The sequence below is a fragment of the Rana temporaria genome, chromosome 2 (assembly GCF_905171775.1).
Source record: "Rana temporaria chromosome 2, aRanTem1.1, whole genome shotgun sequence".
Taxonomy (NCBI): Eukaryota; Metazoa; Chordata; class Amphibia; order Anura; family Ranidae; genus Rana; species Rana temporaria.
Genome location: NC_053490.1, coordinates 462,755,683 through 462,781,645, shown reverse-complemented (window position 1 = coordinate 462,781,645; position 25,963 = coordinate 462,755,683). Strand labels below are relative to the sequence as shown.

The window sequence follows — 25,963 nt, the reverse complement described above, 5'->3', positions numbered from 1 at the left end:
ATTTAAGATCTTATGGTTCGTTCATAATCTGGCTTCTAATAATTTTGCAAAAAGGAAAGACATTTTGTGAGCAGCCCAAGTGTGGGGAAAAATTGGTTGTTTTCAAATAAAATTCTTGTTGTGTTACAAACTACTGGTAGACATTCAAAAAAATGCATGTAAAGCCTTGTACACACGACCGAGGAACTCGAAGGGCGAAACACATCGTTTTCCTCGTCGAGTTCCTTGTTAGGCTGTCGAGGATCTCGACAAGCCAATTTTCTCCATTCCCGTCAAGGAAATAGAGAACTTGCTCTCTTTTTGGCTCATCGAGTTTCTCAACAGTTTCCTCGACGAAAATGTACACACGACCGGTTTCCTCGGCAAAAAAATATCTCCCAGCAATTTCTTGCTGGTTTTAGCCGAGAAACTCGGTCGTGTGTACGAGGCTTAAGGGTTTTCATGTTTGAACAGTTTATAATACCTAGCATTGTTTTTAGTAGAAAGCCAAGTCCATTTTAATTAGCCATTTATACTACCAGAGGCCTAAAAAAAATTCTTGACTGTGGTATCCATTAACATGAATACTAAGGAAGTAATTTGTGCTGAATAACAGTTTGTATTAAAGGGGTTGTAAAGGAATTTTTCCTGAATAGCGTCCTTTACCTTAGTGCAGTCCTCCTTCACTTACCTCATCCTTCCATTTTGCTTTTAAATGTCCTTATTTCTTCTGAGAAACCCTCACTTCCTGTTTTCCCGTCTGTAACTACACACCGTAATGCGAGGCCTTCTCCCTGGTGTGGAGAAAGCCTCTTGAGGGGGGAGGGGGTGAGCAGGCAAGTCAGGACACTCTCTACTTTGCAGATAGAGAAAGGAGCTGGGTGTTAGTGGGCGTCCTGACACTCCTGCTCAACCCCTCCCCCCTCAAGAGGCGTTCTCCACACCAGGAAGAAAGCCTTGCATTACGGTGGTATGTTACAGACAGAAGAACAGGAAGTGAGGATTTCTCAGAAGAAATAAGGACATTTAAAAGCAAAATGGAAGGATGAGGTAAGTGAAGGAGGACTGCACTAAGGTAAAGGAAGCTATTTAGGGAAAAAAAAATTCCTTTACAACCCCTTTAATCTTTTCTGTTCTTCTGTGGCCCCGTACACACGACCGAGTTTCTCGGCAGAATTCAGCCAGAAACTCGGTTCAGAGCTGAATTCTGCCGAGAAACCCGGCCGTGTGTACACTTTCGGCCGAGGAAGCCGACGAGGACCTCGGCGAGGAAATAGAGAACATGTTCTCTATTTCCTCGTTGTTCAATGGCAAAAGTCGGCCCGCCGAGTTCCTCGGCGGCTTCCACACTGAACTCGACGAGGAACTCGATGTGTTTGGCATGTCGAGTTCCTCGGTGGTGTGTACGGGGCCTATGTGTCTGGGTTGTATTGTGCAGTGCAGATGCTACTCATCCTTACCTTTATAATTCTCTTCTGTATATGCAGCATTAATAAGTCTTTCTAAAAATCCATTCTCCTCAGCGAATGACAGCAGGATACAAACAATCTCAGAAGTATTGTCATTAATGTTCAGCAACGCCTTCATCAAACAGGTTTTTCCAGTGTCTTTTGATGTTAACTTGTTCATGTAGAAGTCTAAAATACAGCACATAATTTATTAGCGTGTATATTTGTATAATAGACGTGAACACAACTTACTGGTGTATGTAAACCATGTTTGACCATTTGTGTTAATGTGTCTATGATACAGTGCTTTTCTTTTTTTTATAGCAATTCGGTAATATTAAAGTATATCAATACCCAATTACTGAAATCTCATATAACTTTTTTTACACGTTTATGTAATTTAAAAGGTCCGTTTTAATATTACTAGAATAATTACTGATGATCCTGGTGTCAAGGTTCATATTCAGTCACTTCCTGCTATGAAGCGACAATGATCTGTGCCTGTCTCCTAATTGCTCCACTGGGTTGTTACCCAGCTTCCAGTACTGTGCCGGTACCCAACAGTCTGCCATTTTCATTATCAGGAAGCCTGTCCTGAGCAATGACATGCAGCCACCACTAGAGTGAGTGCATGTAGACAGGACTGAAAGGATGAGAAAATAAATAGCAATTGTTTATAATATACAGTGCTTTAGCAAAGTAAATGTCACTTATTTAGGGTTTACATTTACTGTAAGGTGTAATCTTTTTTATACAGATTTAACCACTTAATGACCAGGCCATTTTTTGCAATATGGCACTGCGTCCCTTTAACTGACAATTGCACAGTTATGTGATATTGTACCCAAACAAATTTGATGTCCTTTTTTCCCCACAAATAAAGCATTCTTTTGGTGGTATTTGATCACCTATGCCTGGGATATGCAATTAGCGGACCTCCAGCTGTTGCAAAACTACAAGTTCCATCATGCCTCTGCCTCTGGGTGTCATGCTTGTGGCTGTCAGAGTCTTGCTATGCCTCATGGGACTTGTAGTTCAGCAACAGCTGGAGGTCCGCTAATTGCATATCCCTGACCTATGCTATAAACAAAAAAAGAGCGACAATTTTGGAAAAAATTTTTTTTTTTTACTTTCTGCTTTAATACATATAAAAAAAAATCAAATTTCTTTATCAGTTTAGGCCAATATGTATTCTGCCACATACTTTTGGTAAAAAATATCCCAATAAGTGTATATTGATTGGTTTGCGCAAAAGTTATAGTGTCTAGAAAATAGAGAATAGATTTTGTTTTTTTTTTAACTGGTACTGGCGGCAATATGCGATTTTTAGCGGGACTGCGACATTGTAAAGATTTTGGGGACCAGTGACACCCATACAGTGATCAGTGCTAAAAAAAATCACTGATCAATGTATAAATGACACGGGCAGGGAAGGGGTTAACACTAGGGGGCGATCAAAGGGTTAACTGTGTAGCCTGGGTGTGTTCTAACTGTGTGGGGGTGGGCTCACTTTGACAACACAGAGATCGCTGTTCCCCATCATTAGGAACAGCAGATCTCCATGTTAACCCCTGTCCGAACGGGAATCCGCTTTGTTTACATTGGCAGATACCAGTTCTGCCTCTCTGTACCACGATTGTGGGTGGCCGGCAGACATCGAATCCGCCGGACCCACGCACACGCTCCCCCAGTGTGCCCATAGTATCTCATGAATGAAACAACGTACAGGTATGTCGTTTCACGCAACTGGGCCACCCTGCCACAGTATATGTGTGATGGGGGTCCGGAAGTCGTTAAATAAAATAAATAACCTGATTGAGTATTGTATAATACCCAAGTAACAGAGAAACTGGTCAGATATGTGTTATTGGAAACCATTATTGAAAATGTTTAGATTCTATGTAATGCTCAGGTTATGTCACAGTTGTGCAGCTGATGCTAAAGCTAGCCATATACGGTACCAGTAGAATTTATTTTACAAAATGTTGGTTTCAGGAAGGTTTGATTTTCTAATTGTTAGTGGTGTCAAATCAACATTCATTTTGAATTATTCTTCCTTCAAAAGGAAATTTGAAGGCGCAGGATGGAATTTTTTTTCTCATATGAACAGAATTCTAACTTTGAAAGCCTATTTCTTTAATTGGAAAAAATATATACATATTGTAATCCAAGTCCAAGTAGCAGGTCTAGATAAATTTGAACAAAATGAGTTGACTCACTGGTGCTTAGAAAGAATGTTCTGATGAACAATTTTTCAAAAAAATGTTCAAATAAAAATCTAACAATGTATTGCCAGCTTGAGACTCACTGGCAACACGCTGAAAATTCACAATTCTACAAATTCTAGAAACAGTCACAAAAGAGAAAATTAAGCCTAGATAATCATCCTTATTGCTAAAGGGTTGGGTTGGATATTTTGCCCATTTGCACAGCAGCTTTTGTATATGGAGTTATAATTCCATACCAGGGACGGACTGACAACTCATGGGGCCCCCGGGCAATAGGAGATTATGGGGCCCCCAGGCAATAGATTATGGGGCCTCACAGTACACACACACACCTAGGCCCAGATTCACAAAGGAGATATGACGGCGTATCTCCAGAGATATGACGGCGTATCTCTGAGTTGTGCCGTCGTATCTATGCGCCTGATTCTTAGAATCAATTACGGATTAATTTTCTATTAGATCCGACCGGCGTAAGTCTCTTACGCCGTCGGCTCGTAACTGCATATTTACGCTGGCCGCTAGGGGCGTGTACGCTGATTTACTCGTCAAAATATGTAAATCAGCTAGATACGCGAATTCACGAAGGTACGCCCGGCCGACGCAGTACAGATACGCCGTTTACGTTAGGCTTTTCCCGGCGTAAAGTTACCCCTGCTATATGGTGGCGTACATGCGGCGTACCAATGTTAAGTATGGACGTCGTTCCCGCGGCGAATTTTGAATATTTTATGTCGTTTGCGTAACTCGTCCGTGAATGGGGCTGGACGTAATTTACATTCACGTCAAAACCAATATGTTCTTGCGGCGTATTTGGAGCAATGCACACTGGGATATGTCCACGGACGGCGCATGTGCCGTTCGTGAAAAACGTCAATCACGTCGGGTCATGGTTATTTTACATAACACACGCCCACCTCATCACAATTTGAATTAGGCGGGCTTACGGGCTACGCCACCGCAACTTTCTTTTGAGAATACGCCACTTGCCTGTAAAAGTTGGAGGCGTAACGGAAATAGGATACGTTACGCCCGCACAAAGTTACGCTGATCTACGAGAATCTGGCCCACAGAGTATACATACACACAAAATACACACACTGAAAAGGTACTGGAGACGTGGGGCAGCTATAATCTTGGGATTTTTTTTTAAAAACACAGATTTTTACATATTGTCCCTGGTTTTACTGAGGCTGGCAACCCTGATGGGGCCCCCTATTGGCATGGGGCCCTCGGGCAGTTCCCAAGTGCCCGAATGGTCAGTCCGCCCCTGTTCCATACACAGTTTATTAAGAAATAAGTAAACATAAAGTATTATCATATTTACCTTGAGCTTGCTTCGGTGTATATGTGTCAGCACACTCTTTGGCCTCTTCAAGCAATCTGCTCAATGATTCTATGTCGCCTTCAGAGACCGCTTTGAACAGGAGATTTTTAGGTGGCCTTTTTGGCGTTTTCTTTGGACTTGAGGGGTTAACACTTAAAAAAAAAAAAGTAAATTTGTAAGATACTAGTCACAAAAAAATCTGTGATGTTGTTTAACACAATTTTATGTTATAATGCTTAGAGTATGAAGATCTAATATACCTCTACATTTTACATTATATTAATGCACAGCAATATTTCACAAGTTGTGGCATATGAAGTAAGTAAACATGAATTTTCGTTTCACATGATCAGATAATTGAAGTGAATATTCACACAATATATACTGTGAACATTCTCAACTACAGTCCTATTCCCATCGCACATGTTCCTGGAATAAGCTCTTTAGGATACTGGGTGCTGTAGGGACTGCCAGGTGGATACTGGAACTTATGCGATATGTAGATATATTCGCCAGCACACCAAGGGTCATCAATTTTGTCCAAACGTTTTTTATTCAAGAAAGATCTCATCACAAAACAGTGTAGTGCAACGTTTTGTAGCCACATAGGAACCGTTCGTCAGGCATGTGATCACATGCCTGACGAAGAGGTCCTGCGTGGCTCTAAAACCTTGCACTACACTTTTTTGTGATGTGATCTTACTCGAATAAACAAAAAAAATTGGACAAAATTGATGATCCTTGGTGTGCTGAGGAATATCTACATTCTCAACTACATTCTCAGTGTGTTCTGTTGTGGGCTTTAGTGGTCATTTAGAAAGAGTGATTACTGGATTTGATTCAGAATCTCATGTAGAGGTTGGGTGCATGGCACAAAAAGCACTTCATGGCCGTTGGTGTTTTACGCTCCTTTAGGTAACTCCAAACTTCAAACATATTGCAACACATGTTTTAGCTGGCCAACTGCATCAAAATAATCCCTCTTTAGCCAGTCTTACTCTACTTTGTCACTACAAATGCTACTGTAGACACAATGCTAACCTGGGGCAAACCGACACAAAATGGGGGAGAGATAGACAGTTTAGGTCTGGCCACTGACCTGCAATAGGACTGGCTAAAGAGGGATTACTTAAGCAGTTGGCCAGCTTAACCACTTGCCGCCCAGCCGCCACAGTTATACTGCAGCAAGGTGGCTCGGCTGCACGAATCACTGTACCGGTATGGCAGTTCCTGTACTAGCTTCTGTAGGGGAGCGCGCTGTTTGGCCAGCGGGGGAGCCAATCAGTGGGTCCGACGGACCCGATGTCTGCCAGCCATCCACAAACGTTCCCCGCAGAGACAAAATTACCTAGAAATTTTGGGCTGTGTAACTTAAATTCCGCCGTCGCAAGGCGTTCCTCTTCAAATGGGGGCGATTCCCATTTAAATGAGGCGCGCTCCCACGCCGGCCGTACTGCGCATGCTTGTGACGTCATTTTCCCGACGTGCATAGCGCAAAATTACGTTGCGTCGAGCTTTGTGGATTGTGACGGGTCAATAAAGTTGCGTCGGGAAAAAAAAAAGATACGGCGGAAAAAAAAAAAATCAAAATTTAAAAAAAATCGCGTCGCTGGACAGAAAGGTCTGCTTTTACATGGTGTACTAACTTTACACCTTGTAAAAGCAGCCTTAATTTTGCGTATGCAAACTAAAACTTACGGAGAAAAAACAAAGCTGAAAAGCTTTGTGGATCTCCGTAAGTGCTAATTTGCATACCCGAGGCGGCATTTCGACACAAAATGCCCCCAGCGGCGGATGCGGTACTGCATCCTAAGATCCGGCAGTGTAATTCAATTACACATGCCAGATCTTCTCCCTAACTATGGAAAACTGATTCTGTGGATCAGTTCCATAGTTAGGAACAGGGATACGACGTAGTAACAGCAGTTACGCCGTCGTATCCCTTTTGTGGATTTGGCCCTATAACTTTTGCGCAAACCAATCAATACACGCTTATTGTTTTGTTTTTTTACCAAAAATATGTAGCAGAATACATATTAGCCTAAATTAATGAAGAAATTCAATTTTTTTTATGTTATTAGGTATTTTTTATAGCAAAAAATATATATATATTTTTTTCTAAATGTACAGTCTTTTTTTGTTTATAGTGCAAAAAAATTAAAACCGCAGAGGGGATCAAATACCACCAAAAGAAAGCTTTATTTGTGGGAAAAAAAGGACATACATTTTATTTGGGTACAGCATCACACGACTGCGCAATTGTCAGCTAAAGTAACGCAGTGCCGTATCGCAAAAAATAGCCTCGTCATTAAGGGGGTAAAACCCTCCAGGGCTTGAAGTGGTTAAATATGTATTGCAATATGTGTGAACTAAATATCCCTATTTTTAATTGAAAAATTTGCCTTAAAGGGTGTATCAGTGGGCAGAGCGTTCATTTATTATTTTTAGTGTTAATATGTGGTCACACCCCTTTAGCACCTAGTAGATTATATTCATGTACAAGCAATTTGGATATGATCGTATCTTGTTTCTGTCTGTATGTCAGACACTGAAATTAGCTATGTACAAAAGAATGGAGATCTACATTGTTTCCAAGAAGTCTGAGAAGAGTGGAGGGAGAAGCAATGAAGAACAATCACTGTACTACTTTGCTAACTACAAAGCAGAGCCTACATCTAATAAGAAAATCTACCTGTCCCCAAGTACTCATAAAATGTTTTAACACAGTACTATGGACATAAGCACAGGGGTGGACTGACAACTCATGGGGCCCCCGGGCAATAGAAGATTATGGGGCCCCCGGGCTTACAGATGGCCACCACGCCAGGAGGCAGTGCAGAGGCGGGGCAGCTAAAATCTCTGCATTTTCACATCAAAAGCATGTCAGTTTCAGACATATCAGGGACAGATGTAAAAAAAAAAAACACAGATTTTTACATACTGTCCCTGGTTTTACTGAGCCTGGCAACCCTGATGGGGCCCCCTAGTGGCATGGGGCCCTCGGGCACTGCCCGAGTGACTCAATGGTCAGTCCGCCCCTGCATAAGCACAACCTAAAATACAGTACATATAATCAAGTAAAAAAAACATTAATATGGTTGGTCACGTTAATCTAGATCAAAAAACTGCTCAGAACTCCTTCACCTGCTAGGGGCGCACATTACACATAGGAGAAGGAAAGGGGACAGAAGTGCGGGGCAGCACCCTAAAAGTGATGTGATCATACTAAAGGGTGCAGGCACTGATTATAATGCCGCGTACACAGGATAATTTTTCGGCAAAAACGTCATTTAAAATGATCGTGTGTGGGCTTCACATAGTTTTTCGGCTTCTGAAAAACTACAATTTTTTTTGAACATGCTGCATTTTTTAACGTCGTTTTAAAAAATGTTGTTTTTCGGGTTGTAAAAAATGATCGTGTGTGGGCAAAAACTACGTTTTAAACTCGCGCATGCCCAGAAGCAAGTTATGAGACGGGAGCGCTTGTTCAGGTAAAACTACCATTCATAATGGAGTAAGCAAATATATATCGCTGTAACAGATAAAAAAAGCACGAATCGTCTTTTACTAACAAGGAGTCAGCTAAAAGCAGCCCAAAGGAGAAATAGAATTTCCACTTTAGAGTGCCGTCGTACGTGTTGTACGTCACCGCGCTTTGTTCATCATTTTTCTAAAACGAGGGTGTGTGGGCAACGTCGTTTTTAATGATGAAGTTGGAAAAACTTTGTTTTTCGGACATGCTGAAAAACAACGTTTTTTTTTCATGCCGAAAAACGATCGTGTGTACGCGGCATTAGGTACTGAATAAGGGACGACAGTCTACTGACTTGTATGTAGGATAATCTTACCCATTATTATATTTATTTAACAGGTACTCTGACACATCTGATGCAGTTTGTGGAGAATCAATATCCTCACTTGGCCTGTGGTCACTATTGAGGAAAAAAATGTCAAACAGTTCATGCAATGTACATAAATTTGTTTTATACACATTTATACTTGGCTTTCATATGGTAAGGAAACGCATTAGACATAGAAGAAAGTAAAATATTAGCCTAGTCCTATTTTTTTCATTTTCTTCTAATTACTCTTCTAAGCGGGCTAATGGAATGTCTACATCTGAAAATATTGCAAACAGTTTACTATGCTCTTTTATACACAATGAAATGTAAAAAGTTGCTTTACAGGGCCATATTGGCTAACAGGAGACTACAGGTTCAATATTTATTTGAAGCATTTTTCAGATTGAGGAAACTGAACTCTCATGAGTATAGTTTGATAGAAAAATCTGTTTTAAGGCTAGCTTCCAACAGCTTGTCTGAAAAAAGGACCATGGCAAACCTAAGGCACAGACAAAATACATGTAATTTCAGTTTTGACAAGGTTGGTCCAGGTATGGAAATGTTATGCCCTGTACACACAATCGGACCTTTATCCAACCAAATTCACATCGGAATTCCGACAGAATTCCATCGGAGGAAAAGAGAACATGTAATCTCCGATGGAATTTCTCCGATGGGGTCCGTCTGACTTTTTCCATCGGAAATTCCGATCGTGTGTACGAGGCCTTAGGCCTCGTACACACGGCCGAGGAACTCGACGTGCCAAACACATCGAGTTCCTCGGCGAGTTCAGCCCTGAAGCCGCCGAGGAGCTCGGCGGGCTGAGTTCTCCCATAGAACAACGAGAAAATAGAGAACATGTTCTCTATTTTCTCGACGAGTTCCTCGGCGGCTCCATCGGGCTGAAAGTGTACACACGACAGAGTTTCTCGGCAGAATCCGGCTCTGACCGAGTTTCTCGCTGAATTCTGCCGAGAAACTCTGTCGTGTGTACGAGGCCTTAGTCTTACTTCTGCATTCTTTAGGTATACCTGCATTTTATGTACAGCTGTAGACGGAAAAAAAGAGACCCCATTAACCTCTAAAATGCCCATCCCATTAGAAAAAAATAAAAATAAAATGTTATATATATATATATATATACAGTGAGGAAAATAAGTATTTGAACACCCTGCTATTTTGCAAGTTCTCCCACTTGGAAATCATTGAGGGGTGTGAAATTGTCATCGTAGGTGCATGTCCACTGTGAGAGACATAATCAAAAAAAAAAATCCAGAAATCACAATTTATGATTTTTTAACTATTTATTTGTATGATACAGCTGCAAATAAGTATTTGAACACCTGTCTATCAGCTAGAATTCTGACCCTCAAAGACCTGTTAGTCTGCCTTTAAAATGTCCACCTCCACTCCATTTATTATCCTAAATTAGATGCACCTGTTTGAGGTCATTAGCTGCATAAAGACACCTGTTCACCCCATACAATCAGTAAGAATCCAACTACTAACATGGCCAAGACCAAAGAGCTGTCCAAAGACACTAGAGACAAAATTGTACACCTCCACAAGGCTGGAAAGGGCTACGGGGAAATTGCCAAGCAGCTTGGTGAAAAAAGGTCCACTGTTGGAGCAATCATTAGAAAATGGAAGAAGCTAAACATGACTGTCAATCTCCCTCGGACTGGGGCTCCATGCAAAATCTCACCTCGTGGGGTCTCAATGATCCTAAGAAAGGTGAGAAATCAGCCCAGGACTACACGGGAGGAGCTGGTCAATGACCTGAAAAGAGCTCGGACCACTGTTTCCAAGGTTACTGTTGGTAATACACTAAGACGTCATGGTTTGAAATCATGCATGGCACGGAAGGTTCCCCTGCTTAAACCAGCACATGTCAAGGCCCGTCTTAAGTTTGCCAATGACCATTTGGATGATCCAGAGGAGTCATGGGAGAAAGTCATGTGGTCAGATGAGACCAAAATATAACTTTTTGGTCATAATTCCACTAACCGTGTTTGGAGGAAGAAGAATGATGAGTACCATCCCAAGAACACCATCACTACTGTGAAGCATGGGGGTGGTAGCATCATGCTTTGGGGGTGTTTTTCTGCACATGGGACAGGGAGACTGCACTGTATTAAGGAGAGGATGACCGGGGCCATGTATTGCAAGATTTTGGGCAACAACCTCCTTCCCTCAGTTAGAGCTTTGAAGATGGGTCGAGGCTGGGTCTTCCAACATGACAATGACCCGAAGCACACAGCCAGGATAACCAAGGAGTGGCTCTGTAAGAAGCATATCAAGGTTCTGGCATGGCCTAGCCAGTCTCCAGACCTAAACCCAATAGAGAATCTTTGGAGGGAGCTCAAACTCCGTGTTTCTCAGCGACAGCCCAGAAACTTGACTGATCTAGAGAAGATCTGTGTGGAGGAGTGGGCCAAAATCCCTCCTCCAGTGTGTGCAAACCTGGTGAAAAACTACAAGAAACGTTTGACCTCTGTAATTGCAAACACAGGCTACTGTACCAAATATTAACATTGATTTTCTCAGGTGTTCAAATACTTATTTGCAGCTGTATCATACAAATAAATAGTTAAAAAAATCATACATTGTGATTTCTGGATTTTTTTTTTTGATTATGTCTCTCACAGTGGACATGCACCTACGATAACAATTTCAGACCCCTCCATGATTTCCAAGTGGGAGAACTTGCAAAATAGCAGGGTGTTCAAATACTTATTTTCCTCACTGTATATATATATATATATATATATATATATATATACATTGTGTACTTTGTGTCCAAAAAATACTTTTGTGTGCATTTATAGAGACCTGTACAGCAGTTCTGAAAGAAAAACAGAGTCCCTTCTGCTTTAAAAGGGAGACATAAAGGGTCATCTTCATGACAGTTTGGGCCCTTACACACATACGGATCCCGTGAGGATCCGTACCTTTATCATTCCCTTGCTTATCGGGAATCGCTCCGTTGATCCCCGCTGATCCGGCAGATGCAGGGACCGCCCTGTCAGATCTCCACTCTCCTCTATGGGGGGATCGGATGAACACGGACCGTCTGTCCGTGTTCATCCGATCTGCAGACAGATGGAAAAATAGGATTTTCCTCTGTCTGCAGAAAAGGACCATAGCGGGGACCGATGAGATTGAGTGTCAGCAGATGTTCATCCGCTGACATCCGCAATCCCATAGGGATACATGTATGTCCGTATTTCATCCGAAAACGGATGGATGAAATACGGACATACGGTCCGCAGGTGTGAAAGGGCCCTTTGTCACAATTTTGTAGAAAACAGTTGTATACAAACTCTACACTAAAGCCTCATACACACGATCAGATTTCCATCTGACTTTTCCGTGGATTTTGTTCCGAAGGGGTGTTGGCCGTGAACTTGGTATGCATAAACACGGCAGAACTTTTTTATCCAACAATTACCAAATCACATGGTTTTTCAGCTCTTTACCACCAACTTCTCCACCATTGGTTCTGAGCATGTGTGCTTGCTCTTTGGACTTCAGTCCAATGGACTTGTGTACATACGATCAGGTTATCCTCCATCGGACATTTTTTGCCAGAAAGTTTGAGAGCATTTGTCCATTGAAAAACCATAATCAATTGTCCGATGGAGCATACAGACGGTCGGATTGTCCGATAAAACACATTCGTCGGACCGTTGTTGTCAAAAAGTCAGATCGTGTGTATGGGCCTTTAGGGTTTCCGGATGTTTAGGTTGTCTTTGAGTTGATATGATTGGCTTGCTTTTATTTGCATTTGCTTTGACTTGTACAAGGGGAGTTGCAGTAAACATGGAGTTTTACCAAAATGTGAAGTCAAGCAAGCACAGCAAAAGACACCATGGAATTCTGTTCCATAACATCCAATTCAATTTTCTGAGCATTCTAAATTGAGGGTCACTTCATACCTATGCGTATACAGGTTTGCCATTGGTGCTAGTTAACTGCAGTTAACTGCACAGCGTGATGACATTCAGTGGCCTGGAAAAGGTTCAGTTTTAGGGGCTTTAGATGGGATGCATGACAAAGCGCCTGCCCAGGACAATAAATAAAAAATACAGAAAAATGCAGAGGCAAAAGTCTCAGGCCTCGTACACACGACAGAGTTTCTCGGCAGAATTCGGCGAGAAACTCGGTCAGAGCCTGATTCTGCCGAGAAACTCTGTCGTCTGTACACTTTCGGCCCGATGGAGCCGCCGAGGAACTCGTCGAGAAAATAGAGAACATGTTCTCTATTTTCTCGTTGTTCTATGGGAGCTCTCGGCCCGCCGAGCTCCTCGGCGGCTTCAGGGCTGAACTCGCCGAGGAACTCGACGTGTTTGGCACGTCGAGTTCCTCGGCCGTGTGTACGGGGCCTCAGACACTGCAATGCTTAAGCTTTTACTGAACACAGTCAGTGTTTCTAAAAATACAGTTTACAATTAAGTCAAGGTAAAGCCAGTATGTATAAATACTAATTTACTAATGATACTTATATATATATATATATATATATATATATATATATATATAGATAGATAGATAGATAGATAGATAGATAGATAGATAGATAGATAGATAGATAGATAGATAGATAGATAGATATTTCTGTACCATTGAGAAAAGAATATCTAAAAAGTTCAGTGCTATGAATCATTACTGAAATTTTTGTATCGCTAGTGGAGGTACAAAATCACATATTACATAAGCTTATTTACAACTATCACCTATTTTTTTTATAAATTACTTAGATCTAGTGTTGGTCACTGTAACGGTCACCACCGTTTACGACCTTCCATCCCATCGAAGACAGCTTATCGACACTCCAACCAACAGGACCCGATCCATCCCATTCCCAGAATAAGACGAGACACAGCTCTGTGCTTTCTGGTTTCCAAAATCACATATTACATAAGCTTATTTACAACTATCACCTATTTTTTTTATAAATTACTTAGATCTTGTGTTGGTCACTTTTAAACTTTTTTAGTGGGGTTATTCCAATAGGCCGTTCATGTTCTCTTATCTTTGTGTATGTTGTGAACATTTTGTAAATAATACCCAATCACGTGCAAGTAAAATAAAAATAAAAAAGACACTATTTTTGATTGCACGTGATTGTTGGCTGAATTTCACCGCCTTCCCTGATCTAAGGGAAAATCTCCCAACAAAGTGAAAATTCAGACAGTCTTTTTGCCTTTAGTAAATGACAATAACAATATGACTTGTTTGTATAATTTTAGATTACAAATCTATATTAATAATTACATTAAATATTACCACCAAAGTACTGTACATTTTTAGGCATTACTGTAATAAAAACAGGTACATACCTAGGCTTTATGTTGGAGTCCATAGGCTTGGAAAACACAGGAAATGAAATTTTGCTGGGTGCCACTGGGAAATCAGTGGTGTCACTGTAAAGAGAAGTTTCTGTAAGTATGCGATCAAGATGAGGGATTGACATGATAAAAATGTAACTGACACAAGAAAATAAATAAATAGGATAATGTTTGTAAAATTCCCTTTCTGCCTATCCTAGGTGCTGGATCTCTGCTGTAGGACTGAGCGTCTCCTGAGATAAACAGGTACAATTAGTGCCAATAAGGGCAGAGCCAGTCCGATACTTCCAAAACCAGTTGTGTGGCTGGTGGAATGACATACAAGATTTGTGTCTAAAAATATGAAATGGGTTTGCCAGCCTAATCCAAAGTTGTCAAACTGCATTAAACAAATCTTACTCAGCCTAATGAGTCCTCCCAATAATTATATGTACATATGTAAATCCATTTCCTTCTTTCTCCTTATCATAATTTTGTTATAATTGTCCCACAGTACATGAAGTCTGACTGACAGAATCTCTCTGTTGCAGATTTTCCCTCACTCCACGTTTGCTAGAACAATTGTCACTATGAAGTTAGTGAGCAGAAATGTCTACTAATGGAGCCCCAGTTAGCAGTAAAAACCCGGCAGGAGTTCTAATCTTTCCGCACCCTATGAAAAACGAAGAAAAAGTTTTGGCTTGCACTTTAAATAAAACCCATCAACCCTACTCCCCAACGTCATCCTCTGGACCCTTGGGCACGGTTCACACTGCCGCAACTTAGGATCCGACTTCTGAGGCCTCGTACACACGATAGGATAGCCAGAGGACAACAGTCTGAAGGACCGTTGTCTTAGGTTAACCAATGAACCTGACTGATGGTCCGTCGTGCGTACACACCATCAGTTAAAAAACCGATTGTGTCAGAACGCGGTGACGAAAAAAAACCGACGACGTGCTGAAAAAAACGAAGTTCAATGCTTCCAAGCATGCGTCGACTTGATTCTGAGCATGCGCGGGTTTTTAACCGATGCTTTTGCATACTAACGATCGGTTTTGACCTGTCCATCGGTTACATTTTAAAGCAAGTTCTCATTTTATTATCCTAATGGGGCCTACACACGATCGGTTTGGACAGATGAAAACGGTCCTTCAGACTGTTGTCCTCTGGCTATCCTATCGTGTGTACAAGGTCTGAGGCCCCGTACACACGTCCGAGGAACTCGACGGGCAAAACACATCGTTTTGCTCGTCGAGTTCCTTGTGAAGCCGCCGAGGATCTCGGCGAGCTGAAATTTCCCATTGAACAACGAGGAAATAGAGAACATGTTCTCTATTTCCTCGCCGAGATCCTCGTCGGCTTCCTCGGCCAAAAGTGTACACACGGCCGAATTTCTCGGCAGAATTCAGCTCCGATCGAGTTTCTGGCTAAATTCTGCCGAGAAACTCGGTCGTGTGTACGGGGCCTGAGACTCCAAGTCCCGTGATATGTGAAATCCCATTTTAGTCAATGAGAGCTGTCTTAATTAACACTACTGAAGTCGCTCGAACTTTATAAAAGGTTCTTGTACTACTTCAAGGCGACGTCTATCCGACTTCATAGACTTTAATGGAAGTCGCCGTCAAGTTGCATCCTCATCTTAATTGATCTGACATTACAGGAAGAATACCTGGGCATTCCCGGAAATTGCTTCAAAAGTTGTTTCAAAGCAGCTCCGAAGTCGCATCAAAGTCGCACTTAAGTTGCCTGGCAACGTCGCACCGACTTTCAGGTCGTGGCAATGTGAACCAAGCCTTAGTGCCACTGTAATGCCTTCTTCTGCTACTTAAATGGCAATAGCAATTACAAACAATGTACTGGCTTAAAGAGGAGGCCCAACCCCCCCCCCCCCCCCAAAAAAGGGGGGCAAGTCAGCAGCTACAAATACTGCAGCTGCTGGTCTTTAATATTATATGCAATGTCGGCACCCCAGCTGATCTTCTTATCGACTCCCAGGTGCTGCTTCCGCCGCCATTCCTGGTAAAGGAAACCAGGCAGTGAAGCCTTTCATCTTCACTGCTGGTTCCCTACTGTGAATGCATGAAGTGTGCTGTGCTTTCCAATTGGCCCGGCGGGGGGGCCAAACTTCCGTGAGATCGGGCTGTGTCTTCCGGAAATGGGGAAGGGGACCTGTCATAAACGGATCCCTGTTTCCCCTCCCCACTGAAAGGTGCCAAATGTGACACTGGAGGGGAGGGGAACATAAGCAGAAGTTCCACTTTTTGGGTTTCTGCACTGTAGGGAGGCAGAGGGCATGTTGCATGCCACAATGTAGGGACGTACTGGGATTTTGAAGGAAGGTAAGAGAAGAGTTCAGGTACGTTTAGGCACCAGTTGTGGGGGTCTATTTAGGTTTACTTCTAATACATGACACTTAAACGGCTGATTTTCCACTAAAGATTACTCAACAGTGACAAAAGGATTTTTTTAAGGTCATTCCACACAAACATGCTATTTCAGATATAGGTGAAATCTGGTGGATTGTGTCAAGCTTGGCCTGTTAGATCTCCAAAACAAAGCTTTTGGTTCTGCTCCAGTCTACATTGGGCTTCTGGGTGTTTATACCCACCTTTATTTATTCCTACCTCACCTTTTACATATTCCAATATATAAAATTACAGTGTATATGAAGCCACAGATGTTTATTCTAGTTTTATATGGGTTCGGGAAAGATTAGAACGCCTAGACAGGAATGAAAATGTTTTTATTTAGTGACAGAAAGCTGCTGTTGCAGATTTTCACTGACTTCCTGTTTGGCAAAACATTGTCAAAAAAACAGGTAGTGAGAGTAAGCCCGCATTCACACCTAGGCGTTTTTACGCCTGTAGCGCTACGCCGCTGCCGCCAGAGGGCTAAAAACAGATGTCCCTCTATGGAGATGGTTCACATCTCCACGCCGAACGCCGGACGCCTGTCACCTGCCGCGTGAAAAAAGGTCCCGGACCTTTTTTTCAGGCGTCTTCGAGCGTTCGGCTAGGAGATGGGAATCATCTCCATAGAGGGGGTCATCTTGGGGCACATCTAGGCGGACAATACCGGCGTTTTGTCGCCGCAAATCGCGGTACAAAACGCCGCTATTTTTACCGTGATTTGCAGCGACAAAACGCCGCGATTTCGTCCGCCTAGATGTAAATGGAGCCTAAAGCCTTGTATACACGATCAGATTTTCCGACGGGAATTGTATGTTGACAGACTGTTGGCCTAAAATCCGACCGTTGTTATGCTCCATCGGACAATTGTTGTCGGATTTTCCGCAGACAAATGTTGGATGGCAGGCTTTAAAATTTTATGCGGACAACGGTCTGATGTCAGATTTTCTGATCGTGTGTACAGTGTGAAGTCCGTCCAATGTACAAACACGCATGATCGAAAGCAAAGCTCACCAAACACATTAACAGAAGGTGCCCAAAGGTTGGCGCTAGAGAGCTGAAAAAAAACACGTAGTGCGTCTGTCAATTGTGTGTAAGACAAAATCCAGGCGCACGCCCTTAGGACAAAAGTCTGGTGCTTTGTCTGAAAATCTGATTGTGTGTACGAGGCTTAAATCTCTCTAACTGAGCTCCTGATAGCAATAAAAACCTAAAAGGGAGTTCTAACTCCCCACTTTATTCACAGCTAGAATACAAGGTTTTGGCTTCACAAACACTTTAAAATTCCAAAAGAAAGCATGTCAAATCCACAAAGTGGCCATAGTAGGTATGTAGACCTGGAATTTCAGTTCAGATATGTCAGCAAATCAATTTTCTTTAACTGTTGCCCTTTGTATTCATCTGCCCTCTACACAAGCAGCTGAAATTTTTTTTTTTATCCCCATGGATAATACAAAAAAAAAAAATCTGTCAAATATCCCAGTGCTATACCCTCCTGCAACTAATACACAAATTAATAACATCATGCTTCAATCACAAATGCATAAATCACATCAGTGAGACAAGTGCAATGAAAAGCCACTCTCAAAACATTGGGGCAGATCCACAGACAGAGTACGCCGGCGTATACTGATACGCCGGCGTACTTTCAAATTACCTGCGTCGTATCTTTAGTTTGAATCCTCAAACCAAGATACGACGGCATCTGGGTTCGATCCGACAGGCGTACGGCTTCGTACGCCTTCGGATCTTAGATGCAATACTTTGGCGTCCGCTGGGTGGCGTTCTCGTCGTTTTCCGCGTCGGGTATGCAAATTAGCTATTTCCGACGATCCACGAACGTACGCGCAGCCGACGCATTCTCTTACGTCGTCTCTAGTCGGCTTTTTCTGGCGTATAGTTAAAGCTGGTATTTTGCGGGGTATAGGTAGACTTGCCATGTTAAGTATGGCCGTCGTTCCCACGTCGAAATTTAAATTTTTTTTTTTTTTTGCGCAAGACGTCCATGAATCGGGATGGACGGAACTCACGTCTAAGTTAAAAAAAATGACGTCCTAGCGACGTCATTTAGCGCAATGCACGGCGGGAAATTTTGGGACAACGCATGCGCAGTTCATTCGGCGTGGGGACGCGCTTCATTTAAATGAAACCCGCCCCCTAATCGCCAATTTGAATTCCGCCGCCAGAGATACACTTACGGCGCGAAATCTTTGAGGATTCGAAATTCCGCCAGGTAAGGTACGGCGGCGTAGCATATCTCTGATACGCTGCGCCCATCTATTTCTCAGTGGATCTGGCCCTGAGTGTATAATCCCCATAAATTACATCAAACTTATATTAAATTCCAAAAATCCTGTGCACATATACTGTCTAAGGGTCCAAATATCACTGTTAAAGACACATCTCCTCCGGCTCCTCCAATAAGTTCCACCTCGTGCAGAGCTCAAATACTCAAAAGGCTCACCAGATAACCATGACCACTTATTTGTAAGTTCATAAATCGCATGTTAAACAGACTAAGCACATCCAGTCCTTCTATCTTCTCCAATTTCTCCTCTGGTTAACAGTCAATGGTTTCATTCTCCTTTTCCGCTCATCTTCATCTCCCATGCAGTTAAAAACAAACAATCTCCAAAGTTCAAATATTGTTTTTAATAAAGTACTTTTATTAACTATAAAATGCCTACTCACAATAAATCCTTAGTAAATGCTCATGTCTTCAATAATCACTCCCATACACAGAAAACATCCACTACTTCTGGGTTCCCTTAGCATCTGATGTCACATCTGTCTCAACACGTTTCGTCAGAAAGCTTTAATAAAAGCATGTTTTAAAAAAAAAATATTTGCACTATGGAGATTGCTTGTGTTTAACTGCATGGAGTATGATGATGAGCATTAGCAGTATTGATAAGCTGTGGGGGCTTGGGTAGCTGTGCTTTCAATACGGCTGCCGCCCGCAGCTACTCACCAGCAACTTGGTCTCTGTCATGTAATTGGTAACAACCCCATTCTCAAGTGTGAATGGAAGCTTTACTGCAGATACTGTATACATTTATAAGCCCCCTTTCACACTGGGGCGCTTTCAGGCATTTTAGCGCTAAAAATAGTGCCTGTAAAGTGCCTGAAAAGCGCCTCGCAAGACACCCCAGTGTGAAAGCCTGAAAAAAAGTCCTGCAAGCAGCATCTTTAGGGCTAAAACGAAATCAAATTTTTCTGCCAAAATTAACACTGATACCCCTTCCAACCTCATAAATACTCCTATTGGTCTGTGAATGCACCTATCATTTTAGACAACCAATGAGTATACTTGGGAATAGTTGAGGCAGGGAGGGTAGGGCCAAGCTTGAAAAGTCACGTAAATAGCAAGAATAAATGATATATCCCACAAATGATGTATCCTACAGTAAAGAGAGTGACCAAAATAACTTAAAGGAAGCCATTTCCATAGAGTAAAAAAATCATATGTGTTGTTACTGAGATCTCACCTCTTCTTAAGCCCATTGTCCGAAGTCTTGTGTGTCCTGGGTGGTGTTCCAGGAGGAATCCCGGCCTTGGCCAAAAGCGCCACTCCCTCGTTTTTATTCATTTTTCTGCAACAAAGACATAATGTATAAATCCATAAATGCCAACGATAAATAAAACTCCAATGCCAGTTTGAGAATATGCAAAAGACACAAAATAACTGCCAATATTGTTCTTGCATCACATTCACATCAAATTGCAATATTATAAAAAAAAAAAAAAATACAATGCATTACAATACATAAAACACTAATGATATGCAATTCTCTATGGAACCTATTACGTTTTGTGCATGTATATGTGTATTATTATACAACAATGCCTCGTAGAAAGGTGCGCCTATAAGTATTCTTAACATACACAACACTTGATCCTATACAGTACAGTGCAAACAATGAGAGAAGAAATATATATACAAAATCTAATGTGCGAGTATTGCACTGTCCCTATAGTCAGGAAATGTTTTTGTACATCTGAAACAAACTATAATAAAAACTAATTTCAGGCGACTTATGTAAATCTATACTGTGATGCATCTCTGCTATGTAACCAGCCTAGAATCAATTAGAAGGGAATGCCTAGAGTCATCTAAGAATGTGATTGTGACATTATAGGCAATGAAGAGGACAGGTTATGATGTACAAGAGTTACTGCAGTCCGGGATGGGAGCAGGCTGTAGTTTGTTGCTGTTGATGTGACAGTTCTCACAAAAGGATAATAGAAAAAAACACACAATGAATTAGTCACTTGACATAGGAGGGTGATGTAACAGCTGGACGGAAAAAAAATCCAGCTCTTTAACTACACTCACAAAGTAAAAATACACGGAGGGCATATCTTCAATATATATATATATGTTTTTGTTTTTGTTTTTTCAGATTGTCAGGCTTTTTATCATTCTGCTGTTTTTTTTTAACTCTTTAAAATTGACCTCATTTTTATATATCACTAATGCCGCGTACACACGATCATTTTTCGGCATGAAAAAAACGTAGTTTTACAAAAACATCATTTAAAATGATCGTGTGTGGGCTTCACATCATTTTTCAGGTTCTGAAAAACGACAAAAAAAAAATTCGAACATGCTGCATTTTTTTAACGTTGTTTTAACAATGTCGTTTTTCGGGTTGTAAAAAAAGATCGGGGCTAAAACGACGAAAAAAAAAACGTGCATGCTCAGAAGCAAGTTATGATACGGGAGCGCTCGTTCTGGTAAAACTACCATTCATAATGGAGTAAGCACATTCATCACGCTGTAACAGACAAAAAAGCGCAAATCGTCTTTTACTAACAAGGAATCAGCTAAAGCAGCCCAAAGGCGAATGAAACTTCCCCATTAAAGTGCCGTTGTACGTGTTGTACGTCACCGCGCTTTGCTAGATCGTTTTTTTAAAACGATGGTGTGTAGGCAACATCGTTTTAATGATGAAGTTGGGAAAACATCGTTTTTTAGACATGCTGAAATACAACGTTTTCTTTCATGCTAAAAAATTATCGTGTGCACGCGGCATTTGATTTTGGTGTTGAGGTCTCTGTATCTGACTTCCCAAGCCACAAAGGTTATTACAGTGTGGATCCTATTTTTCATTTTTATTTTATTTTTTTACATTTTACTTTACATTACATATAAATGCAGTAGTAGGAGTAAGATGCATTATCATGGAGCAAGAAGAGTAAAAACATATTAGAGGCGGGGAAAGAGCTTATAAAGCTTATAAAGACAAAAGGGACCTCATTTTAAGCACAATAAGTGAGAAGGTTAAAGTTATCTATAAATCTATACCTTACATTATAACTTACTATTTTACCAAAAGTATTGGGACGCCTGCCTTTACACGCACATGAACTTAGTCCGTAGGGTTCAATATTGAGTTGGCCCGCCCTTTGCCGCTATAACCGCTTCAACTCTTCTGGGAAGGCCGTCCACAAGGTTTAGGAATGTGTCTATGGGAATGTTTGACCATTCTTCCAGAAGTGCATTTGTGAGGTCAGGCACTGATGTTGGACAAGAAGGCCTGGCTCGTAGTATCTGCTCTAATACATCCCAAATATGATCTAACGGGTTGAGGCCAGGACTCTGTGCAGGCCACTTAAGTTCCTCCACCCCAAATTAGCTAATCCATGTTGAGTTCTGACCTCAACCCGATAGAAAACCTTTACAATGAATTAGAGCAGAGACTGTGAGCCAGACCTCCTTGTCCACATCAGTGCCTGACCTCACAAATGCGCTTCTGGAAGAATAGTCAAACATTCCCATAGACACACTCCTAAACCTTGTGGACAGCCTTCCCAGAAGAGTTGAAGTGCAAAGGGAGGGCCAACTCAATATTGAACCCTACGGACTAAGACTGGGATGCCATTAAAGTTCATGTATGTGTAAAGGCAGGCGTCCCAATACTTTTTTTTTTATCAATAACAGTTTTATTTAGAGATTGTTCAATACAAAAGAAAATAGAAAATACATGCAAGACATTCCTCGTAAGCAGAGAACAGTGGAGTGGTCATTAACACATTTGGCAATATCCAGAGCGCTGACCGAGCGTCCCAATACTTTTGGTGATATAGTGTATTTGTCTATGCAAATCTTTAGAGCCCATGGTATACCAAAATGCAAATGGGGATTTTTTTTAAATTACCAGCAACTAGGGATGTGCTCAGGCGTGTTCGGATCTTAGTCCCAAGTAAGGATGAGCTCCGGCGTGTTCGCACAGTCCACGTGCAGTCAGCACTGCGCTGCGCTAATCACAGGCAATGAGACATTTCCCGATCTCTGCAGCCAAGCATCAGGACAATGTCTCCCTGCCTGTGATTAGCGCAGCACGGTGCCAACTTCCTGGCGGGCTCTGCACGTGGACTGTGCAAACACGCCGGAGCTCATCCTTAGTCCCAAGCCACCTGAGCAATCCCAAAAGGAAGCCATCACTGCACGCTTCCAATCATGAGCAGCCTAGTCTTTCCATGGCTCACAGCCACACCAATACAAGGGGGTGTGTATATGTGCAGCTGCAGATCGGGAAATGCCTCAGTCGCTTATGAATGGCAGTGTGCAGTGTCGGCTTCCTGGCGGGATTGCTCAGGTGGGTTGGGACTAAGATCCAAACATGCCTGAGCTCATCCCTACTAGCAACGATCACTATACATTATTATCAAACATTTAACGTCATTCCTAGAAGTTACAAAATTCCCTTCTAAGGCTGCATTCACACCTTAGCACAACGTTTTTTACCGTGATTTGCCGCGACAAATTGCAGCGTTTTGTACCGCTATTTTTCCGCGACAAAACGCATAGTTTTTTAACCTTGTTTTCGCTGGAGGGGTGATTTACACATTGTCGGCTCTGCCGAACACGGAAGCCGCCTGAAAAAAAGGGTCAGGGACTTGTTTTGAGCTTCAGGCGTACAGCGTTTCGGCGTGGAGATGTGAACCATCTCCATAGAGAACAATGTTAAATCACCCCTCCAGCGTATTTTAGGCTGCAATAGCGTCGGGCTTCAGGCGTTAAAACGCCTAGGTGTGAATGGAGCCTTACCCTTTTATTTTCTCCAGTTCCTCAAATACCTGTCTTTTTAACCACTTGCCGCCCGCCAATGACAAATTGACGTCGGCAAAGTGGTTGTAGAATCCTGACTGGACGTCATATGACGTCCTCAGGATTCTGAGCCTCTGCGCGCCCCCGGGGGCGCGCATCGCGGCGATCGTTGTTGCGGGGTGTCAGTCTGACACCCCGCAACACCGATCTCGGTAAAGAGTCTCTCACGGAGACTCTTTACCACGTGATCAGCCGTGTCCAACCACGGCTGATCACGATGTAAACAGGAAGAGCCGTTGATGGCTCTTCCTCACTCGCGTCTGACAGACGCGAGTAGAGGAGAGCCGATCGGCGGCTCTCCTGACAGGGGGGGGTTCGCGCTGATTGTTTATCAGCGCAGCCCCCCCTCGGATTGCCACATGGACCACCAGGGTTGCCCACCAGGGAAGGGCAAAACAAAAAAGTCGGGAAAAAAAAAAAAAGATGCCAATCAGTGCCCACAAATGGGCACTGACTGGCAACAAGTAAATCAGTGCCGCCCCACAGTGTCCATCAGTGCCGCCCCACAGTGTCCATCAGAGCCACCCCACAGTGTCCATCAGTGCCACCCCACAGTGCCCATCAGTGCCACCCCACAGTGCCCATCTGTGCCACCCAACAGTGCCCATTTGTGCCGCCCATGAGTGCCCATCTGTGCCGCCTATGAGTGCCCAGTGCCGCCCATGAGTGCCCATCAGTGCCGCCCATGAGTGCCCATGAGTGCCGCCTATGTGTGCCCATCAGTGCCGCATACCAGCGCCGCCAATCAGTGCCACCTCATCTGTGCCCGTCAGTACTACCTCGTCGATGTCCATCAGTGCCATCTCATCTGTGCCCATCAGTGCCACCATATCAGTGCCCGTAATTGAAAGAGAAAACGTACTTATTTACAAAAAAATTACAGAAAAAAATAAAAACTTAATTTTTTTCAAAATTTTCGGTCTTTTTTTAGTTGTTGCGCAAAAAAAAAAATCGCAGAGGTGATCAAATACCACCAAAAGAAAGCTCTATTTGTGGGTAAAAAAGGACGCCAATTTTGTTTGGGTACAGTGTAGCATGACCGCGCAATTGCCATTCAAAGTGCGACAGTGCTGAAAGCTGAAAATTGGCTTGGGCGGGAAGGTACGTAAGTGCCCTGTATGGAAGTGGTTAATAAAGACCGAGCTGAAAAGAATCTCAATTAGGTAGATTCAAGTACGGCGTGAGTTAGAGAGGCAAGTGCAGTATTCACAAAGCACTTGCTCCGTAAGTTGCGGCAGCGTAGCGTAAATTGGCCGGCGTAAGCCCGCCTAATTCAAATGTGGAAGAGGTGGGCGTGTTTTATGGAAATTATTCGTGACCTCACCTAAATGATGCTTCGAACGAACGGCGCATGCGCCGTCCGTGGACGTATCCCAATTCGCATGCTCCAAATCACGTCGCAAAAAGTCAATGCTTTTTACGTGAACGTAACTTACGCTCAGCCCCATTCACGAACGAGTTACGCAAACGACGTAAAATGTGAAAAATTAGACGGCTGTCCGATGTCCAAACTTAACATTGGCTGCGCCATCTTTTTGGTGGTTTATCTTTATGCCTGAAAACGCCTTACGTAAACGGCGTATCTGTACTGCGACGGCCGTGCGTACGTTCGTGAATAGGCGTATCTAGCTGATTTACATATTCTAGGCGTAAATCAGCGTACACGCCCCTAGCGGCCAGCGTAAATAGACAGCTAAGATACGACGGCGTAGGAGACATTACGCCGGTCGTATCTTAGCAATATTTAAGCGTATCTCAGTTTGAGCATACACTTAAATATACGAAGGCGCGGATTCAGAGTTACGCCGTCTTAACTGTACCTGAATCTGGCTAAATGTGTGCAAAAAGAATTATTCTGAAACCTTAAAAGTTAAATAAAGTGGCCCAGATTCAATAAAATAAAATAAAATAAAATGAGTGATTATATAATAATGATGATTATATTTATATCTACTGTAATAACAAATGCTGAATGGACCATTAATAAAGTGTAAAATACAAAGTTCAAATAATGTCTTAAGTTCAATAAGTGCAATCACCACAAGGTGGAAATGTGCAAGTAAATAAAAAAATGAAATAATAAAAAAAAAAATCCTCTTTCTCACCTCCCAAAAAAATAAAAATAAAAGATACTGTGAAGGGACTCAATACATGCGCAGATAATAATCGCTGGAATCTCTTCTCCCTGCAAATCTTTCAGCTGAAAAGTGCTCACCTCCTCTCGCATTGACAGAAATGTACCATAGTTTCTTAAAAGAGCAGATACAGTGAGGTGACCCAATACATG

At 42.4% G+C, this 25,963-nt stretch overlaps 1 protein-coding gene across 1 annotated transcript in view; it reads right to left on the bottom strand.

The window, feature by feature from the left end:
- Positions 1–25,963, bottom strand: part of TRPV3 (transient receptor potential cation channel subfamily V member 3) — a 65,694-nt gene that overhangs the window by 20,964 nt on the left and 18,767 nt on the right. Inside the window, exons 2-6 of the mRNA XM_040338642.1 lie at positions 20,051–20,155; positions 14,164–14,247; positions 8,828–8,911; positions 4,980–5,131; positions 1,440–1,616 (exon numbers count right to left, since the gene is read on the bottom strand). Coding sequence (XP_040194576.1) covers positions 1,440–1,616; positions 4,980–5,131; positions 8,828–8,911; positions 14,164–14,247; positions 20,051–20,155 — 602 coding nt within the window. The remainder of the gene's footprint in view (positions 1–1,439; positions 1,617–4,979; positions 5,132–8,827; positions 8,912–14,163; positions 14,248–20,050; positions 20,156–25,963) is intronic.